The sequence below is a fragment of the Schistocerca cancellata genome, chromosome 2 (genome assembly GCF_023864275.1).
Source record: "Schistocerca cancellata isolate TAMUIC-IGC-003103 chromosome 2, iqSchCanc2.1, whole genome shotgun sequence".
Classification (NCBI taxonomy): domain Eukaryota; kingdom Metazoa; phylum Arthropoda; class Insecta; order Orthoptera; family Acrididae; genus Schistocerca; species Schistocerca cancellata.
Genome location: NC_064627.1, coordinates 1,037,305,993 through 1,037,324,343, shown reverse-complemented (window position 1 = coordinate 1,037,324,343; position 18,351 = coordinate 1,037,305,993). Strand labels below are relative to the sequence as shown.

At 40.7% G+C, this 18,351-nt stretch overlaps 1 protein-coding gene across 6 annotated transcripts in view; it reads left to right on the top strand.

The window, feature by feature from the left end:
- Positions 1-18,351, top strand: part of LOC126163007 (Fanconi anemia group A protein-like) — a 250,025-nt gene that overhangs the window by 215,482 nt on the left and 16,192 nt on the right. For all 6 annotated transcript variants that reach the window (XM_049919870.1, XM_049919866.1, XM_049919865.1 and 3 more), the window contains one exon: positions 2,982-3,482. In XM_049919870.1, the coding sequence (XP_049775827.1) occupies positions 2,982-3,482 (501 nt within the window). The remainder of the gene's footprint in view (positions 1-2,981; positions 3,483-18,351) is intronic.

The following is an 18,351-nucleotide window of genomic DNA, read 5'->3' as shown; positions in this document are numbered from 1 at the left end:
TGTGTGTAATTGTTGCAACTGTAACTTGTCAGATTTGAACACTAAAGTCTTTAAAATGTGCTATTACAAAACCCTTGTTCTATTTCCTTGTAACATCTCTGCCATAGCACATGATCTGCATGAAAAATATATTTTCAGTACTTCACAAAATGCTTTCACTCCTACCTGCACTCACACAGTTGAAGGGCCACTCCCCTCTCCACACATCCAGCAGGTGAGCATGTTTATGCACATTAGTGTGGTGTGGCAGCTGCGCTGGCTGCGGGGTGATGTAACAAGTCACCAGCCAATAACAGCTCACTAGCCGGAAATGACTGACATTTCCTTGATTTTGATTGAGCGTATTCTTTGATACTCTGTGTATGAATTTTAAATGTTGAAAATTAATATTGTTATTAAATATGCGCAAAAAGGTGAAATTGAGTTGTTAGTAGTACAAGAAAAGCTGGTAGCTGGGCACAATCATCACCTATTGGCTTGGCCCAGAACACTTTGCATCGACTGTCCTGTTTGTTGCTGCAACCTATGGTAGTTGTATCATAACTACACAGTGAAGCTAAACGGTGCAAGTTGTGTTAGCAACTCCAGTGGTGGATTATGTCAGCATTTCCTCTCTCACGTTTCCCCTCTCCGCAATGGACTAAAATATTCCCAAAACTCTGCCACCACCCGTTGTGTGAACCACCTGTCTTTTGTGCCACTTATAATATATTCACTCATGTCAAATGTCAATAGGAAGAAAATGGGACAAAGTTAAGCGAGACATCGAGTAAGAATGTAGAATCGGGGTAAACCTTACTTGGAAGAAATGTAAAATTTGGGAATTTTTAGCATTGATCTTACGGGTTTTTCACAGGGGCTACAAATTTATGGCTTAGAATCATGAAAAATGTAAAATCAGAGAATGTAAAATCGAAGTTATACTGTAGTTCTGTTCACCTGTATTCTCTGCTTGTCCACTTCACCCAACAACAAGAACTCCTATCTTTATTTCAAAACATGGTGAAACTGAGCTCAGTACCCGACCCTAGTAGTTGTGCCTTTCAAGATGTCCCTTACTAATTCATATGTTACTATTTCCAATCCTCTCACGTGAAGTACATTCAACAACACATTCCTGTCTACAGAATCGTAAGCTTTGGTAAGGTCCATGAAGGTCACTATAGTATTTTTATCTTTCCTGCAGTGGCTTTCTAGTATCCTTTTGAGTCCAAAAATCTGTTTATTACTAGTATAAAAAGTAAGAATGCACAATTATGGCTATAAATTAATAAAGAAAGATAATTACCTTGATTTTTATGGAAGTCATAAATTAGGACGAAATAGTGAGAAGCAGTATTTTCCACAATAGCAGACACATGTATCTAATCAGAACTTTGATGATAAAGTGACAAGTTGTCAAGAACCTTGCTCATGTCCAGTGTTTATCGTGATCTCTCTACTGGTGATTGAAGTCCATAATGGGCAGATACGGTTCAGCAAGTTGCCACATACTTTGACAACTTTTGAAGCAAAGCTGTTTCGGGCGAAGCTAAAAGCTATCCTAATCAACTAAGTGGTTGCATACACTCAGAAGGGGAGGCCACAATGTTGGGATCATAGATTTACCTCAAACTTTCTACACCATTAATAGCCCATTAAAACTAAAATCTACTAAAGGTGTACAAAGTGTGGAGTAAACCTGTGATCCCAACATCATGGCCTCCCTTTGTCAGTGAATTCTCAATAACAACATGAAGTACATTAAGAAGACTGTAAGTATCACTACTACATGTAATTATTACAGTGACATTATTGCTTTAACATAAGAGACTTTTCAGATGACATCACCTTAATTTCCACAAGCAAAGGAAAAATAAATAAATAAAAACTATATGGTGGCATTCCCTCAGTCTCCCCTAATGGCACCTATTAGTTGCTACAGTTGCTGTAAGCTGTTTGCTTCATATTCATTGATGGCAGGGTATACGTAGTACAAAGTGTGATCAAAAAGTAATAAGAATTTTTTATTTTGTGGGCTTTATACATCCAATTTTCAATTTTTTTTATCTTGTTGGTACACATGTTCCTGATATACATTTGCATTTTCAGCTGTTTTGAATATTTGGTTTTTCTTGTTGGCAGTCAAAAAGGTTGTACATGTTTTCAAGTGCTTGGTGAATTTATACTTTTGAGAAAGATGGATCAGAGAATTTGCATTAAATTTTGCTTGAAAATGAAATAAAGTGCAACACCGCACTAGCTTTTGGCCAATTTACTATGAGTAAAATGGGAGCTTATGAACAGCATAAATGTTTCAAAGAGGGTCAAGAAGACGTTGAAGACAACGACCAACCTGAATGCCCTAGCACATCAGTCACTGATGAGGCAATGTGGAAGAAGTAAAGAAAGTGGTTCGGAAAACTGCTGAATCACCATCAGAAAGGTTCCTGATGACGTCAGCATATCCTTTGGCTCATTCCAAGCAGTTTTTTTGGATGTTTTGGGCATGAAACATGTTGCAGCAAAGTCTGTTCCGAAATTGCTGTATTAAGTCAACAATGATACAGAACTTCTAAAAAGAGTTTTAACATGGGTGCACGGTTATTTCGAAAACAAGGCCCAGTCATCCCAAAGGAAGCTGCCTGAAGAACCAAGACTGAAAATTTTGGCAAGTTCGATAACATGTGGAGCTCGATCATGTGCGGAACTTTTAGTCACTGTCTCTCTCTCTCTCTCTCTCTCTCTTTTGCTCTCTCTCTCTCTCTCTTTTGCTCTCTCTCTCTCTCTCTTTTGCTCTCTCTCTCTCTCTCTCTCTCTCTCTCTCTCTCTCTCTCTCTCTCTCTGTCTCATGGCTCCGTCTCCCTTCCTCTCTAAAAATTGTGTTGTCAACCCTCCTCCCTCAGCCTCTCTTCCCCCTACATGCATGTGTTTGTTTGTTGCATGTTTGTGTTTGTATTCTTTCCTTTTTTTTATTTTGTAAGTCAAATCTTTCATTTCAGGTACATGCAAGACAAGTCAGCCCTACCTTGCTGACAAAATTTCCTGCTGATGCAAAAGGGAAATACACATCTTTAATGAACCTCAAAAATTTATTCTCCACCTTTTTACTTAACACAGGTTGTTGGGAAGTGCCATCAGAAAGTAAATTACATGAAATGAAGGTTGATGAATGGGAGATTGGACTTACATTATGGTATAGAGGCAATTTGTCAGACCATCGAAGATGTAATACTGCAACCTGTGTACATCTTCCAATTGAAATACTTAAATGGGTATTATTGTTTGGTGTATTGGATGTAGGAGTTCACATCTCAGAAGGCAAACTGCCAGTGGATTTGAATGGTCCAGAACCACACCTAGAGATACAGTCAAAGTATGGTCATTTCATTACAGAACTTGTAACACTGGTTGAACAGTCTCCAGCAGTACTTCAGGTGTTAGACATGTGCTGGAAGGAGCAAACAAGAAATCCTGTACAGCACTTCCCACCACATGTTCAGGTCAGTATATGGGATTTGTAACTAAAATTATTTTTGTCACACATATGAAGTGTCACATTTTCTTATTGAATTTTAGCTTAAAATGTAATGCTGACTAATGTTTTCAATTCTTTTTATGTATTTGTTTTGTGTATAGTCATCATATGATCAATTTTGCAGATGTGTAAATTGTGACGACGTTCCCTGCTTTATTTCTTTGTTTGTTGTCCTCGGTATTGATGTACTGGTCCCCCTGTGGGTCCGGGGTAAGAGTAGGCCTGAGGTATTCCTGCTTGTCGTTAGAGGCAACTAAAAGGAGTCCCTCCCCCTCAAGGGGGTAGTTTGCACCTGTGTTCGGAGACGGACAGTTCAACGACTTACGTTTGTGGTGGTCATTTTGGTTTTTCGCTTATTCTGGTTTCTTCCTTCCTTTGTTTGTTTCCTTTCTTTGTCCTTCTCCTTCTCTCACTGTCTTCCTTACTTTTTACCTTGCCTTCTTCCCCTTGCCTTCTTCTCCCCCCTATGGTCTCTGCCTCGGCATTTGAGACAGTCTGTCCTTTCTCTCCCTCTCTCCCTTTTTTTTTTTCCTATTCTTCTTTCCTCCCTGTGCATGCCTGAAGGCCGACCCACGCGTTCGCACGCGTAGCTGGTGACGGGGTAATGCGTAATCCCCCGCCCTGGGTAGACAAGTAAGTCTGTAACTACAACATATGATCTGAAGATGGGCAGCTAGCCCGAAACCGGTAATTGAAAATAAAGAATAGCGATCGAAGACTGAAACTCCATATTTTATTTAGACAAGTAAGGCACGCACGTACCCCCTGGTAAAGGCCAGGCCCAGGGAGGGGTGATTGCCTGAGCTGACACCTTCCGACCATGCCGATTTGTCCCTCCGTCTGTTTCTCGGGAGGTGTGACCTGAGGTGTAAACATTCACCTAAGGCGGGAGCACCCTCTGAGAGGGTCCCCACAAGGAAGGAGCGCGCCATCGGAGACGCTGGCAATCATGGGGGATTCATCCGCAATGGATTTCTCTTCTTCCTCTCTCTCGACTTCTGCCCAAAAATGGAAACTTGACCAGCCACCAGTGGCAAAAGTACTACCGCCTGCCCCAAAGTTCCTCGTAGTTTCTAGATCTGAGGACGGAAAGGATTTTTCATCTGTCCACCCTTTCGTTATTCAGAATGGCGTGGATGCCATAGCCGGACCTGTCAAGTCTTGTACCAGGATGCGTAACGGTACCTTGTTGTTGGAAACTAAGAACACCTTTCAGGCAAAAAAACTCCTTCGGGCCACACTCCTGTACACGTTCCCTGTCCAGGTGGAGGCTCGCCGCACTTTGAATTCGTCGCGTGGTGTGGTATCTACTAGATCACTCGACGGATTGACTGACGAGGAGATTCAGTCTTTCCTACCTGAGCAGGGCGTGACGGCTGTCCATAGGGTCATGAAAAAGGTCGACAATGACCTTGTACCGACCCAGACACTTTTCTTGACCTTTGATAGTGTTCAGCTGCCGTCACGCATCAAATCTGGCTATGAGGTTATTTCTGTTTGCCCCTATGTCCCGACACCTATGCGCTGCTAGCAGTGTCAGCGTTTTAATCACACCAGCCAGTCTTGTTCTAATGTGGCTAAATGCGTCACTTGTGGCAGGGACACCCATGAGGGTGACTGTCCATCTCCATCTCCTCGCGTGAACTGTCAGGGTGACCATGCAGCGTCCTCCCACGACTGTCCCATCTACAAGGATGAACTCTGTATACAGGAAATTCGGGTCAAAGAGAAGGTGTCCACTTCGGCTGCTCGCAAGCTATTTGCTAGTAGGAAGCCCACGCTGCTCCCAGCAGGGGAATATAGTACTGTCCTCGCCTCTCCTCGGCCTTCCAGGGAGGTGTCGACGCAGACATGTGATCTGACCTATAGCTCTACGGTCGTCCATTCGGCCAGTGCTAAGATCGCCCGGTCAGTGTCTCCCTGTCTTCCTCCCATCACCCCTAAAACACAAGCACCTTCATCAGCTTCTGCCAAGACTAAGACCCAGAAGTCAGATGCACAGGCCTTCAAGAAGGAACCGCCCCGTGAAGACTTCTTATGTACCCCGAACTCCCAGCCATTGACCAGTACTTTGACTAAACGACCTTCCAAGAAGGCTCATAGGAAGCAAAGTTCTCCTTCTCTGCCATGGCGCGTTTCTTCTCCTGTGCCACCCCGCAGTTGCCGCCCCAGGCCGTCATCCGTTTCGCCTGGCTGCACCGCTGGTAGCCGAACATCTGGCCATTCACCGGCAGAGGAAGCTCCCCCTCCCGGCCATCTTAACATGGTGGCTGACAAACCTATTGAAGAAATGGACGATGACACTCTGCCTATTGATAGCGGCAGCTGTGCTCGCTTGAAGCCAGGTCCTCAACGGCCTTCGAGGTGACCCCTTCTTATTTCTTCTTTTTTCTTTTTCTTCTCACAATGGCACTTCTTCGTTGGAATATTCCGCGGTATTCGCTCCAACCGAGAGGACTTAAAGTTACTGCTATGCTTGCACTGTCCGCTCGTAGTAGCTCTCCAGGAAACGAAGCTACGCCCATGTGATCGAATTGACTTGGCACACTATGCCTCTGTGCATTTTGACTTACCCCCTGTGGCAGGTATTCCGGCTCATGGAGGGGTTATGTTGCTGGCCCAGGATGATATCTACTATGATCCCATCACATTGCACACCGATCTGCAGGCAGTTGCCGTACGAATTACTCTCCCCGCTTTCACATTTTGCATTTGTACCATTTACACTCCATCGTCGTCTGCCGTTACTAGGGCAGACATGATGCAAATTATTGCTCAGCTACCTGCACCATTTTTGTTGACTGGAGACTTCAATGCCCACCATCCCCTTTGGGGCTCTGCAGCATCCTGCCCGAGAGGCTCCCTGTTAGCAGACCTTTTCAACCACCTCAATCTTGTCTACCTCAATACTGGCACCCCTATTTTTCTTTCGGACACAACTCACACCTATTCCCATTTAGACCTCTCTACACGTACTACCCAACTTGCACGCCGGTTTGAGTGGTACACTTTTTCTGATATGTATTCAAGTGACCACTCCCCTTGTGTTATCCATCTCCTGCATCATACCCCATCTCCATGCTCAAATTAGTTGGAACATCTCCAAAGCAGACTGGGAGGTCTTCTCTTCCAGGGCAACATTTCAGGATCAAAACTTCGCAAGCTGCGATAGTCAGGTCGCACACCTCACGGAAGTCATTCTCACTGCTGCTGAATATTCCATCCCTCGTACTACTACTTCCTCTCCACGTCGCGTAATGGTCCCCTGGTGGACCACAGCATGTAGAGACGCTTTATGTGCTCGTCGACGTGCTTAACGCACCTTTAAATGCCACCCTACGATGGCGAATTGTATTAATTATAAACGATTACGTGCGCAGTATCATTGTGTTTTTAAAGGAAGCAAGAAAGCCAGCTGGGCTGCTTTCACAAGCTCCTTCAACAGTTTTACTCCTTCTTCTGTTGTCTGGTGTAGCCTGCGCTGGCTATCTGGCACTAAGGTCCACTCACCAGTTTCTGATTTGACGGTCGCAAATGACGTCCTTGTGGCCCCTGAGGATGTCTCCAATGCCTTCGGCCGATTTTTTGCAGAGGTTTCAAGCTCCACTCATTACCACCCTGCCTTCCTTCCCTGAAAACAGGCAGAGGAGGTAAGGCCACCTAACTTCCACTCCTCAAATCATGACAGTATAATGCCCCATTCACCATGCGGGAACTCGAAAGTGCACTTGCCTGGTCTCGGTCCTCTGCCCCGGGGCCTGATTCTATTCATATTCAGATGCTGAAGAACCTTTCTCCTGCAGGTAAAGGTTTTCTTCTTCTTCGTACTTACAATCACATCTGGATTGAGGGTCATGTTCCCACATGCTGGTGCGAATCTATTGTTGTCCCGATTCCTAAGCCAGGGAAGGGCAAGCACTTGCCTTCCCGTTATCAACACATTTCTCTTACCAGCTGTGTACGTAAGGTGATGGAACGAATGGTTAACTCTCGTTTGGTTTGGCTGCTCAAATCTTGATGCTTGCTTACCAATGTACAATGTGGATTTCGTAGGTGCCGCTCTGCTGTTGACCATCTGGTTACCTTGTCGACCTTCATTATGAATAACTTCTTGCGGAAGCACCAGACAGTGGCTGTGTTCTTTGATCTGGAGAAGGCTTACGACACCTGTTGGAGGGCGGGCATTCTCCGCACCATGCATACATGGGGCCTTCGCGGTCGCCTCCCTCTTTTTATTCGTGCATTTTTAATGGATCGACAGTTCAGGGAACGTGTGGGTTCTGTCCTGTCTGACACCTTTCGCCAGGAGAATGGGGTACCACAGGGCTCAGTTTTGAGCGTCGCTCTCTTCGCCATTGCGATCAATCAAATAATGGATTGCCTCCCAGCTGATGTATCAGGCTCCATTTTCATGGACGATTTTACCATCTACTGCAGTGCGCAGCATATATGTTTCCTGGAACACTGTCTTCAGCGTTGTCTTGACCGTCTTTACTCCTGGAGTGTCGACAATGGCTTCCATTTTTCTGCCGAGAAGACAGTCTGTATTAACTTCTGGCACTACAAAGAGTTTCTCCCACCGTCCTTACATCTCGGTTCCGTTGTTCTCCCATTCATAGAGACAACAAAATTTCTAACTGTCCTCTGTGTTCTCAGCGGTACGTCGTGGGGAGCGGATCGAACTGTCCTACTTCTCCTATATCGGTCGATCGTCCGCTCAAAGCTGGATTATGGGAGCTTTGTATACTCCTCTGCACGGCCGTCCATCTTACGCCGCCTCAACTCTATACAACATCGGGGGTTACATCTTGCGATTGGAGCATTGTATACTAGTCCCGTCGAGAGTCTTCATGCTGAAGCCAGTGAATTGCCACTAACCTAGTGGCACGATATACTGCTTTGTCGGTATGCCTGTCGACTATTATCAATGCCTGACCACCCATCTTATAGTTCCTTTTTTGATGACTCTCTCGACCATCAATATGGGTTGTATGTATCTGCCCTGCTACCCCCTGGAGTTCGCTTTCATCGCCTCCTTCAGCACCTTGATTTTTCACTCCCTGCAACCTTTAGAGTGGGCGAGAGCCAAACGCCACCTTGGCTCCAGGCTGAGGTTCGCGTTCACCCTGACCTCAGCTCGCTCCCAAAGGTGGTTACCCCAGTTTCAGTATACCGCTCGCGGTTTGTCGAACTTCATTCGAAGTTCATTAATACGATCTTTATTTATACAGATGGCTCTAAGACCAATGACGGTGTCGGGTGTTTTTTTATTGTCGGGGCACACATTTTCAAATACCGGCTCCATGGCCATTGTTCGGTCTTCACAGCTGAGATATTTGCCCTCTATCAGGCTGTTCTTTACATCCGCCGCCACCGACATTCTGCTTATGTCATCTGCTCTGATTCCCTAAGCGCCATCCAGAGCCTCAGTGATCCGTATCTGGTTCACTCTTCCGTGCACCGGATCCAATGCTCTCTTCAGCAGCTGGCGGATGACGGTTCTCCGGTTACCTTTATGTGGGTTCCTGGCCATGTCGGTATCCCTGGGAACAAGGCTGCAGATGCCGTGGCCAAGGCTGCGGTCCTCCAGCCTCGGACAGCTTCTTGTTGTGTGCCTTCATCTGATTTTAGCAGGGTCATTTGTCAGCGCATTTTATCACTGTGGCATGCCGATTGGTCTACACTTACTGAAAACAAGCTTCAGGCCTTGAAACCTCTCCCCATGGCTTGGACGACCTCTTCACACCCTTCTCGGCAGGAGGAGGTTGTTTTGGCCTGGTTACGGATTGGACACTGCCGGTTCAGCCACCGCCATCTGCTGATGGCTGCTCTGGTGCCGTTCTGCCAATGTGGGCAAGTGCTGATGGTATGCCACATTTTAAGGTCCTGTCCGAATTTTAATACACTGCAGATTGATCTTGGCCTGCCATGTACTCTAGATGAAATTTTAGTGGATGACCCAGGAGGAGCTGCTCGTGTTCTTCGTTTTATCCACTTGACAAGCCTGTCTAAGGACATTTGATTATGCTGTTTTCTTTTAATCCCTTGCCTGTTAATGTGCCTTTTATAGTGTTGTCCTTTTTAGTAGCTGTTTTAACATTGTGCCTCGCAGTGCATTCATAATTTAGTCTGGGCACTAATGACCCCTGTAGTTGTGCGCCATAAAACCACACACACCCAAAAAAAAAAAAAAAAAAAAAAGTACTGGGTGAAAAAATAAGGGGTGGAAGTGCAGTACTGTCTACTGTAAATGATGTAGCCAACAGGTACGCATTTGCATTTCACAGTTGTTTACTTTCACTTTTCACAACCCCACCATATACACATTTAATATGGCCAGTCCACTACTGTTTAACTTTTGATAAGCCTCAGTAATAGTTTTCAGGCAAACATCCACCTACCGCTACAATAGTTAACTGTTGAATATGAATGAGCAGTAAAAAACATAGCCACATAATTCTTATTTCGTGAAGAATAAAAAGGTAAGTATGGAACAGACACTGTAATTGTTTTAACACACGGCCTAATTGCGTAACACTTATTTCGCTGTTAAGTTGAAGCATTGTTGTTGTTCTAACCAACATAGGTTTCTTGTCTGAAACTCTGCCTTGGACTGACTGTCTCGTGACCAAAAAGAGAGCCCTTATATACGCTTACAATAATAGGTACTGAAACTACACATTGTTTGAAGTTAAATTTACAGACTTTTGACAAAACTGTTAATTACTTTGGAATTAATGAAGGGCTGGTTTTGCTAAAATGTTTTTGAATAGATCCTTTAAGAATACTATTAGTTGTTCCTCCAAATGTTTATAATTAGTACAGTATTTGTATTTGTTTATAAGTCGACAATAGAATTTAAGTTACAAAACAGTTACTGATTTCACCCTGTAATAAAAGATACTAACTAGGAATACTCAAAATAAATTGGAAAATCAATTACATCCATAAAACTAAGCACAAAATTAGATCTGGTGTTATATACTTTAAAACTGAGGGTCAACCTTTCTTTTTTATGAAATTGCAGATTATATTGCCATATGCTAATGGTAATTAGTTAAAACTGAAAAAAAAAACGAATTTTAAAGAGGCAGATGGTAAAATAAGAGGGGAAGTAAAAACATCCCAGCTTGCTTCATCAAATTATGTATGAAGGTTCATTTTAAATAACATTTATGTTATTATAAGTTCAAAATATTGTAAAAAAAGGACAGAATGAAAGGAAATTATGAGTATTAGTAAGCATGAAACAAATAAACTACATTATTAGGCATGAAACTAATAAACTATGTTAGGTAAAATGATGTTGATCTCTCTGATGACAGTAGCAGTGAAACTTATGACATTACATGCAAATCGTAAGTGGCTTACTTAATTCAACAGTAGCAGAAAATGTAGAAACAAAAAACATGTTATCAAAAGCTGAGTCATCACATACAGTGCATACTCTACTAGTGTACATCAGTTTTGCAGACTCGATTGTAAATGAAATCAGGAAAATCATTATGTCACTAAAAAGCCAGTAAATCTTCTTTCTTGATTGTCTTTCAACTTGAACGCTGAAGTCTTACGCTAATCTGGTAGCTCCACTTTAAGGGAGAAGTGATATCTAATTTAAAACCCATCTGCCTCCTTTTGTCCCATATTCTGTAAATATTTGAGAAAGTGGCTTATAACATAATATTAGTGCACTTTTCTGACAATAACATTTTGACAACAGCTCAGTTTTGCTTCCATAAAGAATTCTCTACAGAAAAGGCTACATGCGGGCATTTTCTGTGATCTTTTTAAGATCTATTACTATATATATCAGTGATTTCCAAACTGTGTGTCATAGTTGTGCCTTAGTTGATGCAGTTGTGTATTTTTTAAAATTTTTGTGTTTTATTTTTTCCCCTCACCTCTACTTCCTCTCCTGTACCACTGTATCTTTCCCAGAGCAACATCCACCATCCTAAATTATTTGTTGTATGTATTCCAGTCTCTGTCTTCCTGTGCAGTTTTTGCATTTCAGGCTCCCTCATGTACAATGGAGATTGTTCCCTTATACCTTGACATGTGTCCCGTCATCCTATCCCTTATTTTAGTTAGTGTTGTCCATATATTGCTTTCCTCACTGAGTCTTCAAAGAATTTACTCAGGTCTTGTTTTATCTTATCAGTCCACTTCATTTGCACATCCTTCTAATACACTGCATCTCAGACACTTTGATTATCTCCCCCCCCCCCCCCCCCCCCCACACACACACACACACACACACACACAGTGGGTGAATCACTTCTGTATGATGCTGTGCCCAGATGCACATTCTCATAAATTTCTTCCTCAAAGGGACACCTATGTAGACTTCTTTCAACAAGCAATGTTCTCTTTGCCTGTGACAGTCAGTTACTTATCTCCTCCTTGCTTTATCCATCACACTTTATTTTGCTTCAGAAAAATTCCTTTACTTTGGTGGTCATCAGTTTTGTTGTTAATGTATCACTAATCTTTTCTCTGCTACTTATAATTGACTTTGTTTTCCTTTAGTTTACTCTGAATCCATTTTCAGTGCCTAGTACTTGTCATTGTAGTCAACAAGTCCTGTTATTTTTCCTCATTTTCACTAAAGATAACAATGGCATCAACAAACATTATCATTGATTTTGTTCCTTCTCAAACTTTAATCCCTTTCCTGAACTTCTTTTTTATTTCTGCCATTGCTTCAGTGTACAAGTTGAAGAATAGGGGAGAAAGATTGCATCCATATCTTGCACCCTTTTTAGTCTAAGCACTTTTCACTTGGTCTTGCATTCTAATTGCATTTTTGTGATGTATCTGAAAGTGTATCACGCGCAGAAAAGATCCACATTATATGTGGAAGCTTAGCTTCTCTTCCAGCTTATTAATCTTCGAGACCAATATTATATGTGAATGCTATGTATATTAATTTAAACCATTAACTTTTCTTATTTGTGTTTTCTCGCTACTGAAAAGTGATCTTGCTATTGGCTGACTATATCACGCGTCCTATGCTGTCGTCAGCTGGCGAGATCACGTGACATGAGTTATGAGTGGCTTACAAAAGCGCATCGCAATCTTGATTTCAATGCTTCGGAAAGGAACATGCGGTATTTGGTGGAATTCGAATTTATACCTTCGTAATACGAAAATATGCAGCGTACATATTGCTGCACATCAAAGGTGTTTCAAAACATGTTTTTCCCCCCCTGAATTTCGTTTTCTAAAGTGGTGGGAAATTCTACGTCGGTATATAAAACCACAAACATTCAAAGGATTGATGAGTTTTATAGTGCCAAGGAATAGTATACGGAGACTTAACACGGAAAAAGTGTATTTTCACCCAGGGGAAAGTGTGTTTTAACCGGGAAATCCGGGAATATTTTTTCCTTGTCCACGTAGACACCCTGATGTACCACTACTTGTCATTTCATTTCCAGTCCCAATCACAAATTGAGCGGAGGTAAAACTATTGTCTCTAAGCCTCCATGTTGCTGTTGTTGTTGTTGTTGTTGTTGTTGCAGTTTGATGCAGCTCTCCACGCTACTCTACCCTTTGTGAGCCTCTTCATCGATGAAAAACTGCTGCAGCCTACATCCTTCTGAATCTGCTTATTTTTTTCATCTCTTGGTCTCCCTCTACGATTATTAACCTCCACACTCCCCTCCAGTACTGAATTGGTGATCCCTTGATGTGTCCGGTCAACCAATCTCTTCATTTGGTCAAGTTGTGCCACAAATTTCTTATCTCCCCAATTCTGTTCAGTACTTCCTCATTAGTTAAGTGACTGATCCAGCTAATCTTTAGCATTCACCAGTAGCACCACATTTTGAAAGATTTCATATGAGCCCTAATTTCTCTTGTCTTCTGCAAGAGGTTATCTTCCAGACAAATATGTTCAGAAAAGACTTCTGAACATTTAAATTTATATTAAGTGTTAATGAATTTTTTTTCTTTCACAAACACTTTTCTTGCAGTTGCCAGACCACAGTTGTATCCTCACCACTTTGACCATTACCAGTTAGTTTGCTGCTCAAATAGCGAAACTCATCTACTACGTTTGGCATCTCATTCACTAAACCAGATTCACTGGTATCACCTAATATTTAGTTAAACTACATTCAATGACCCATCAGGTTCAATAAGTCATGGTTGCAAAACTGTGATAAGGATTGTCTAAAGGAAAATGCAAAAACTGGTAGGAGCTGATCTTAGAAAGATCAGTTTTGGTTCCAGAGAAATGTAGGAACACAGACTGAGTACTGACTCTACTTCTTATCTTAGAAGATAGATTGAACAAAGGCAAACCTATTTTTTGAGCATCTATAGATCTAAAGAAAGAAATATGTTGTCTTGGTGATGCTGGGCAGCTTTTAGGATGGTTAATAATTGCATTGTACAGTACAAAACTGTACTACCATATTGTAGTTGAAGACATTTGATTTTGGTCCACAATCCAACCATCATTGTGTCCCAAAAAGCAGTGCAGATAAGCATTGTCAAACTGCAGTGCCAAATACAGTTAATAGAAATTCCATAATCATAATAATTATTATTATTTGCCAGATTCAACTAACAGGAGTTCCATTACTGTTGTTATTACTATTATTATTATTATTATTATTATTTCTTTCTTTACTTTCTCAGACGTTAAGTCTGGTTAAAAATGGAAAGTGACGCGGACCTTGATCAAGCGTCACTTCCTTTTAACTGTACGGTATATGTTACCGTTTAGGAACATTTAGGAACTTTCGGGTAATTGAACATATATCAATAATTACGGATTTCTGTAATTGTATATATAAGTTTGGATGTAGCTGTATTGCATTGATGTACTGGTGGATATTGTGTGGTATGACTCCTGTAGTTGATAGTATAATTGGTATAATGTCAACTTTATCCTGATGCCACATGTCCTTGACTTCCTCAGCCAGTTGGATGTATTTTTCAATTTTTTTCTCCTGTTTTCTTCTGTATATTTGTTGTATTGGGTATGGATATTTCGATTAGTTGTGTTAATTTCTTCTTTTTATTGGTGAGTATGATGTCAGGTTTGTTATGTGGTGTTGTTTTATCTGTTATAATGGTTCTGTTCCAGTATAATTTGTATACGTCATTCTCCAGTACATTTTGTGGTGCATACTTGTATGTGGGAACGTGTTGTTTTATAAGTTTATGTTGTAAGGCAAGCTGTTGATGTATTATTTTTGCTACATTGTCATGTATTCTGGGGTATTCTGTATTTGCTAGTATTGTACATCCACTTGTGATGTGATTTACTGTTTCTATTTGTTGTTTGCAAAGTCTGCATTTATCTGTTGTGGTGTTGGGATCTTTAATAATATGCTTGCTGTAATATCTGGTGTTTATTGTTTGATCCTGTATTGCAATCGTGAATCCTTCCGTCTCACTGTATATATTGCCTTTTCTTAGCCATGTGTTGGATGCGTCTTGATCGATGTGTGGCTGTGTTAGATGATACGGGTGCTTGCCATGTAGTGTTTTCTTTTTCCAATTTACTTTCTTCGTATCTGTTGATGTTATGTGATCTAAAGGGTTGTAGAAGTGGTTATGAAATTGCAGTGGTGTAGCCGATGTATTTATATGAGTGATTGCTTTGTGTATTTTGCTAGTTTCTGCTCGTTCTAGAAAGAATTTTCTTAAATTGTCTACCTGTCCATAATGTAGGTTTTTTATGTCGATGAATCCCCTTCCTCCTTCCTTTCTGCTTAATGTGAATCTTTCTGTTGCTGAATGTATGTGATGTATTCTATATTTGTGGCATTGTGAACGTGTAAGTGTATTGAGTGCTTCTAGGTCTGTGTTGCTCCATTTCACTACTCCAAATGAGTAGGTCAATATTGGTATGGCATAAGTATTTATAGCTTTTGTCTTGTTTCTTGCTGTCAATTCTGTTTTCAGTATTTTTGTTAGTCTTTGTCTATATTTTTCTTTTAGTTCTTCTTTAATATTTGTATTATCTATTCCTATTTTTTGTCTGTATCCTAGATATTTATAGGCATCTGTTTTTTCCATCGCTTCTATGGAGTCGCTGTGGTTATTCAATATGTAATCTTCTTGTTTAGTGTGTTTTCCCTTGACTGTGTTATTTTTCTTACATTTGTCTGTTCCAAAAGCCATATTTATATCATTGCTGAATACTTCTGTTATCTTTAGTAATTGGTTGAGTTGTTGATTGGTTGCTGCCAGTAGTTTTAGATCATCCATGTATAGCAAATGTGTGATTTTGTGTGGGTATGTTCCAGTAATATTATATCCATAATTTGTATTATTTAGCATGTTGGATAGTGGGTTCAGAGCAAGACAGAACCAGAAAGGACTTAATGAGTCTCCTTGGTATATTTCACGCTTAGTCTGTATTGGCTGTGATGTGATATTATTAGAGTTTGTTAGGATATTAAGTGAAGTTTTCCAGTTTTTCATAACTATGTTTAGGAACTGTATCAATTTAGGATCTACTTCGTATATTTCCAATATCTGTAGTAACCATGAGTGGGGTACACTATCAAAACCTTTTTGGTAATCAATGTATGGGTAGTGTAGTGACCTTTGTTTAGTTTTAGCTTGATATGTCACCTCTGTATCTATTATCAGTTGCTCGTTACATCCTCGTGCTCCTTTGCAGCAGCCTTTTTGTTCTTCATTTATAATTTTGTTCTGTGTTGTATGTGTCATTAATTTCTGTGTAATGACTGAAGTTAATATTTTGTAGATTGTTGGTAGGCATGTTATGGGGCGATATTTAGTTGGGTTTGCTGTGTCTGCTTGATCTTTAGGTTTCAGATAGGTTATTCCATGTGTAAGTGTATCAGGGAATGTGTATGGGTCTGCAATGTAACTGTTAAATAATTTAGTTAGATGTGAATGTGTTGAGGTGAACTTCTTTAGCCAGAAATTTGCTATTTTATCATTTCCAGGGGCTTTCCAATTGTGCGTAGAATTAATTGCTCGGGTGACTTCATGTTGCAAAATTATCACTTCAGGCATTTGTGGTATCATCTTGTATGAGTCTGTTTCTGCTTGTATCCACCGTGCATGCCTGTTATGTTGTACCGGGTTTGACCATATGTTGCTCCAGAAGTGTTCCATGTCTGTTATGTTTGGTGGATTGTCTATTTTAATGTGTGTGTTATCTATTGTTTGGTAAAATCTCTTTTGGTTTGTGTTGAATGTTTGGTTTTGTTTCCTTCTATTTTCACTTTTTTTGTATCTTCTAAGTCGTTTGGCCAATGCTTGTAATTTCTGCTTCTTTTCATCTAATTCCTCTATTGCTTCTTGTTTTGAGATTTTACCTAACCTTTTTTGTTTTTTGTCTGATATTTCGTTTCTTATAAATTGTGTTATCTGTCCGATGTCTTTTCTCAGTTTTTCTATTCTGATCTGTAGCCTGTGTTGCCATGCTGGTTTTGTGGGTTTCTTCTGTGTGTTGGTCGTTTCTGATCTCTGCCTAGTGTGTATATTTAGTGTAGTGAGTGCTCCTACATAAACCAGTAGTTGTAACTCTTCCATAGTTGTGTTTTCATTTATTTTGTTGTGTATGATTGTGTTGATAGTTGTTATTGTTGTTTCGACTTGTGGGTTATTTGGTGGTCTATGCAAGAATGGTCTAATGTCTGTATTTGTGTCTTCGTATTCTATATATGTCAGCTGAAAGTTTTCTTCTATATCTAACATGTGTGTCACTTCGTGTTCTATTTGTGCTTCTTCTGGTGGCTGTCTTAAGCTGTCGTTTTCCTCTGATTGTTTAATTGATGCGTTTTGTTCTTTGTTTGTTTTCTCTGGGATGTTTGAGTCCGTTACTGTATTTTCTTCTTCTTCTGATTGCACATTATTTTGTTCTAGTATTTGTTGTACTTGTTGTTTGATGTTTTCTGATTCTGTCTGGGGTATCCTGTTATTTTTTATTATTACACGGATCTGATCAGCTAGTCGTTGTTCTGTTAAAAATTTTAATTCTGGGTATCTGGTAATAAATGTTGTGTATACTTGTGATCTGTATCCAGTTGTGTTGGTTATTATTATTATTATTATTATTATTATTACTATTACTATTATTAAGTTTCTACATGTAACAGTTACGTCCTGACAACATCAGAGACAGTTGGTCCATCCTGTTTCCCACTGGAGTTAAAAGATGGTGTGATTATGGACCAAAATCAATTGTCTTCAATAAAAATAAAGTTGCACAGCTGTGTATTGTACAGTGTAGTTCTTAACTGTTTAAAGAAAGGTTTTGACAATGTTGACTGGAATACACTCTTTGAAATTCTTAAGGTATCCGGCACAAAATACAAGGAACAACAGACAATCTACCTCCTTTGCATAAGCCAGACAGCTGTTATAAGAATTGAAGAACATGAAAGGGAGGAAGTAATAGTTGAGAAGGGTGTGACACAGGGTTGTAATCTATCCCAGATGTTATTCAATTTGTACACTGAGCATACAGTAAAGTAAATGAAGGAGAAATTTGGTGGGGATTAAAGTTCAGAGAGTAAAAGAATGGGTAGTGCACTGTAAGATAAACATCAACAAAAGTAAAACAAGGGAAATACACTGATGATCCAAAACATTATGACCATTTGTCTTATAGTATGTTAGTCCACATTTAGAGTGCAACACAGCAGTGATTCCGCAAAGCATGGGTTTGACAAGTTTTTAGGAGGTCCAAGGAGGTATGTGGCACCAGATGTCTATGCACAGGTCGTGCAATTCCAATAAATTATTGGTTGGTGGTTTGTGGATTTGGAGCTGGCACCACGTAACATGCCAGATGTTGTTCTATTCAGTTAAGGCAAGGCAAATGTGGTGGCCAA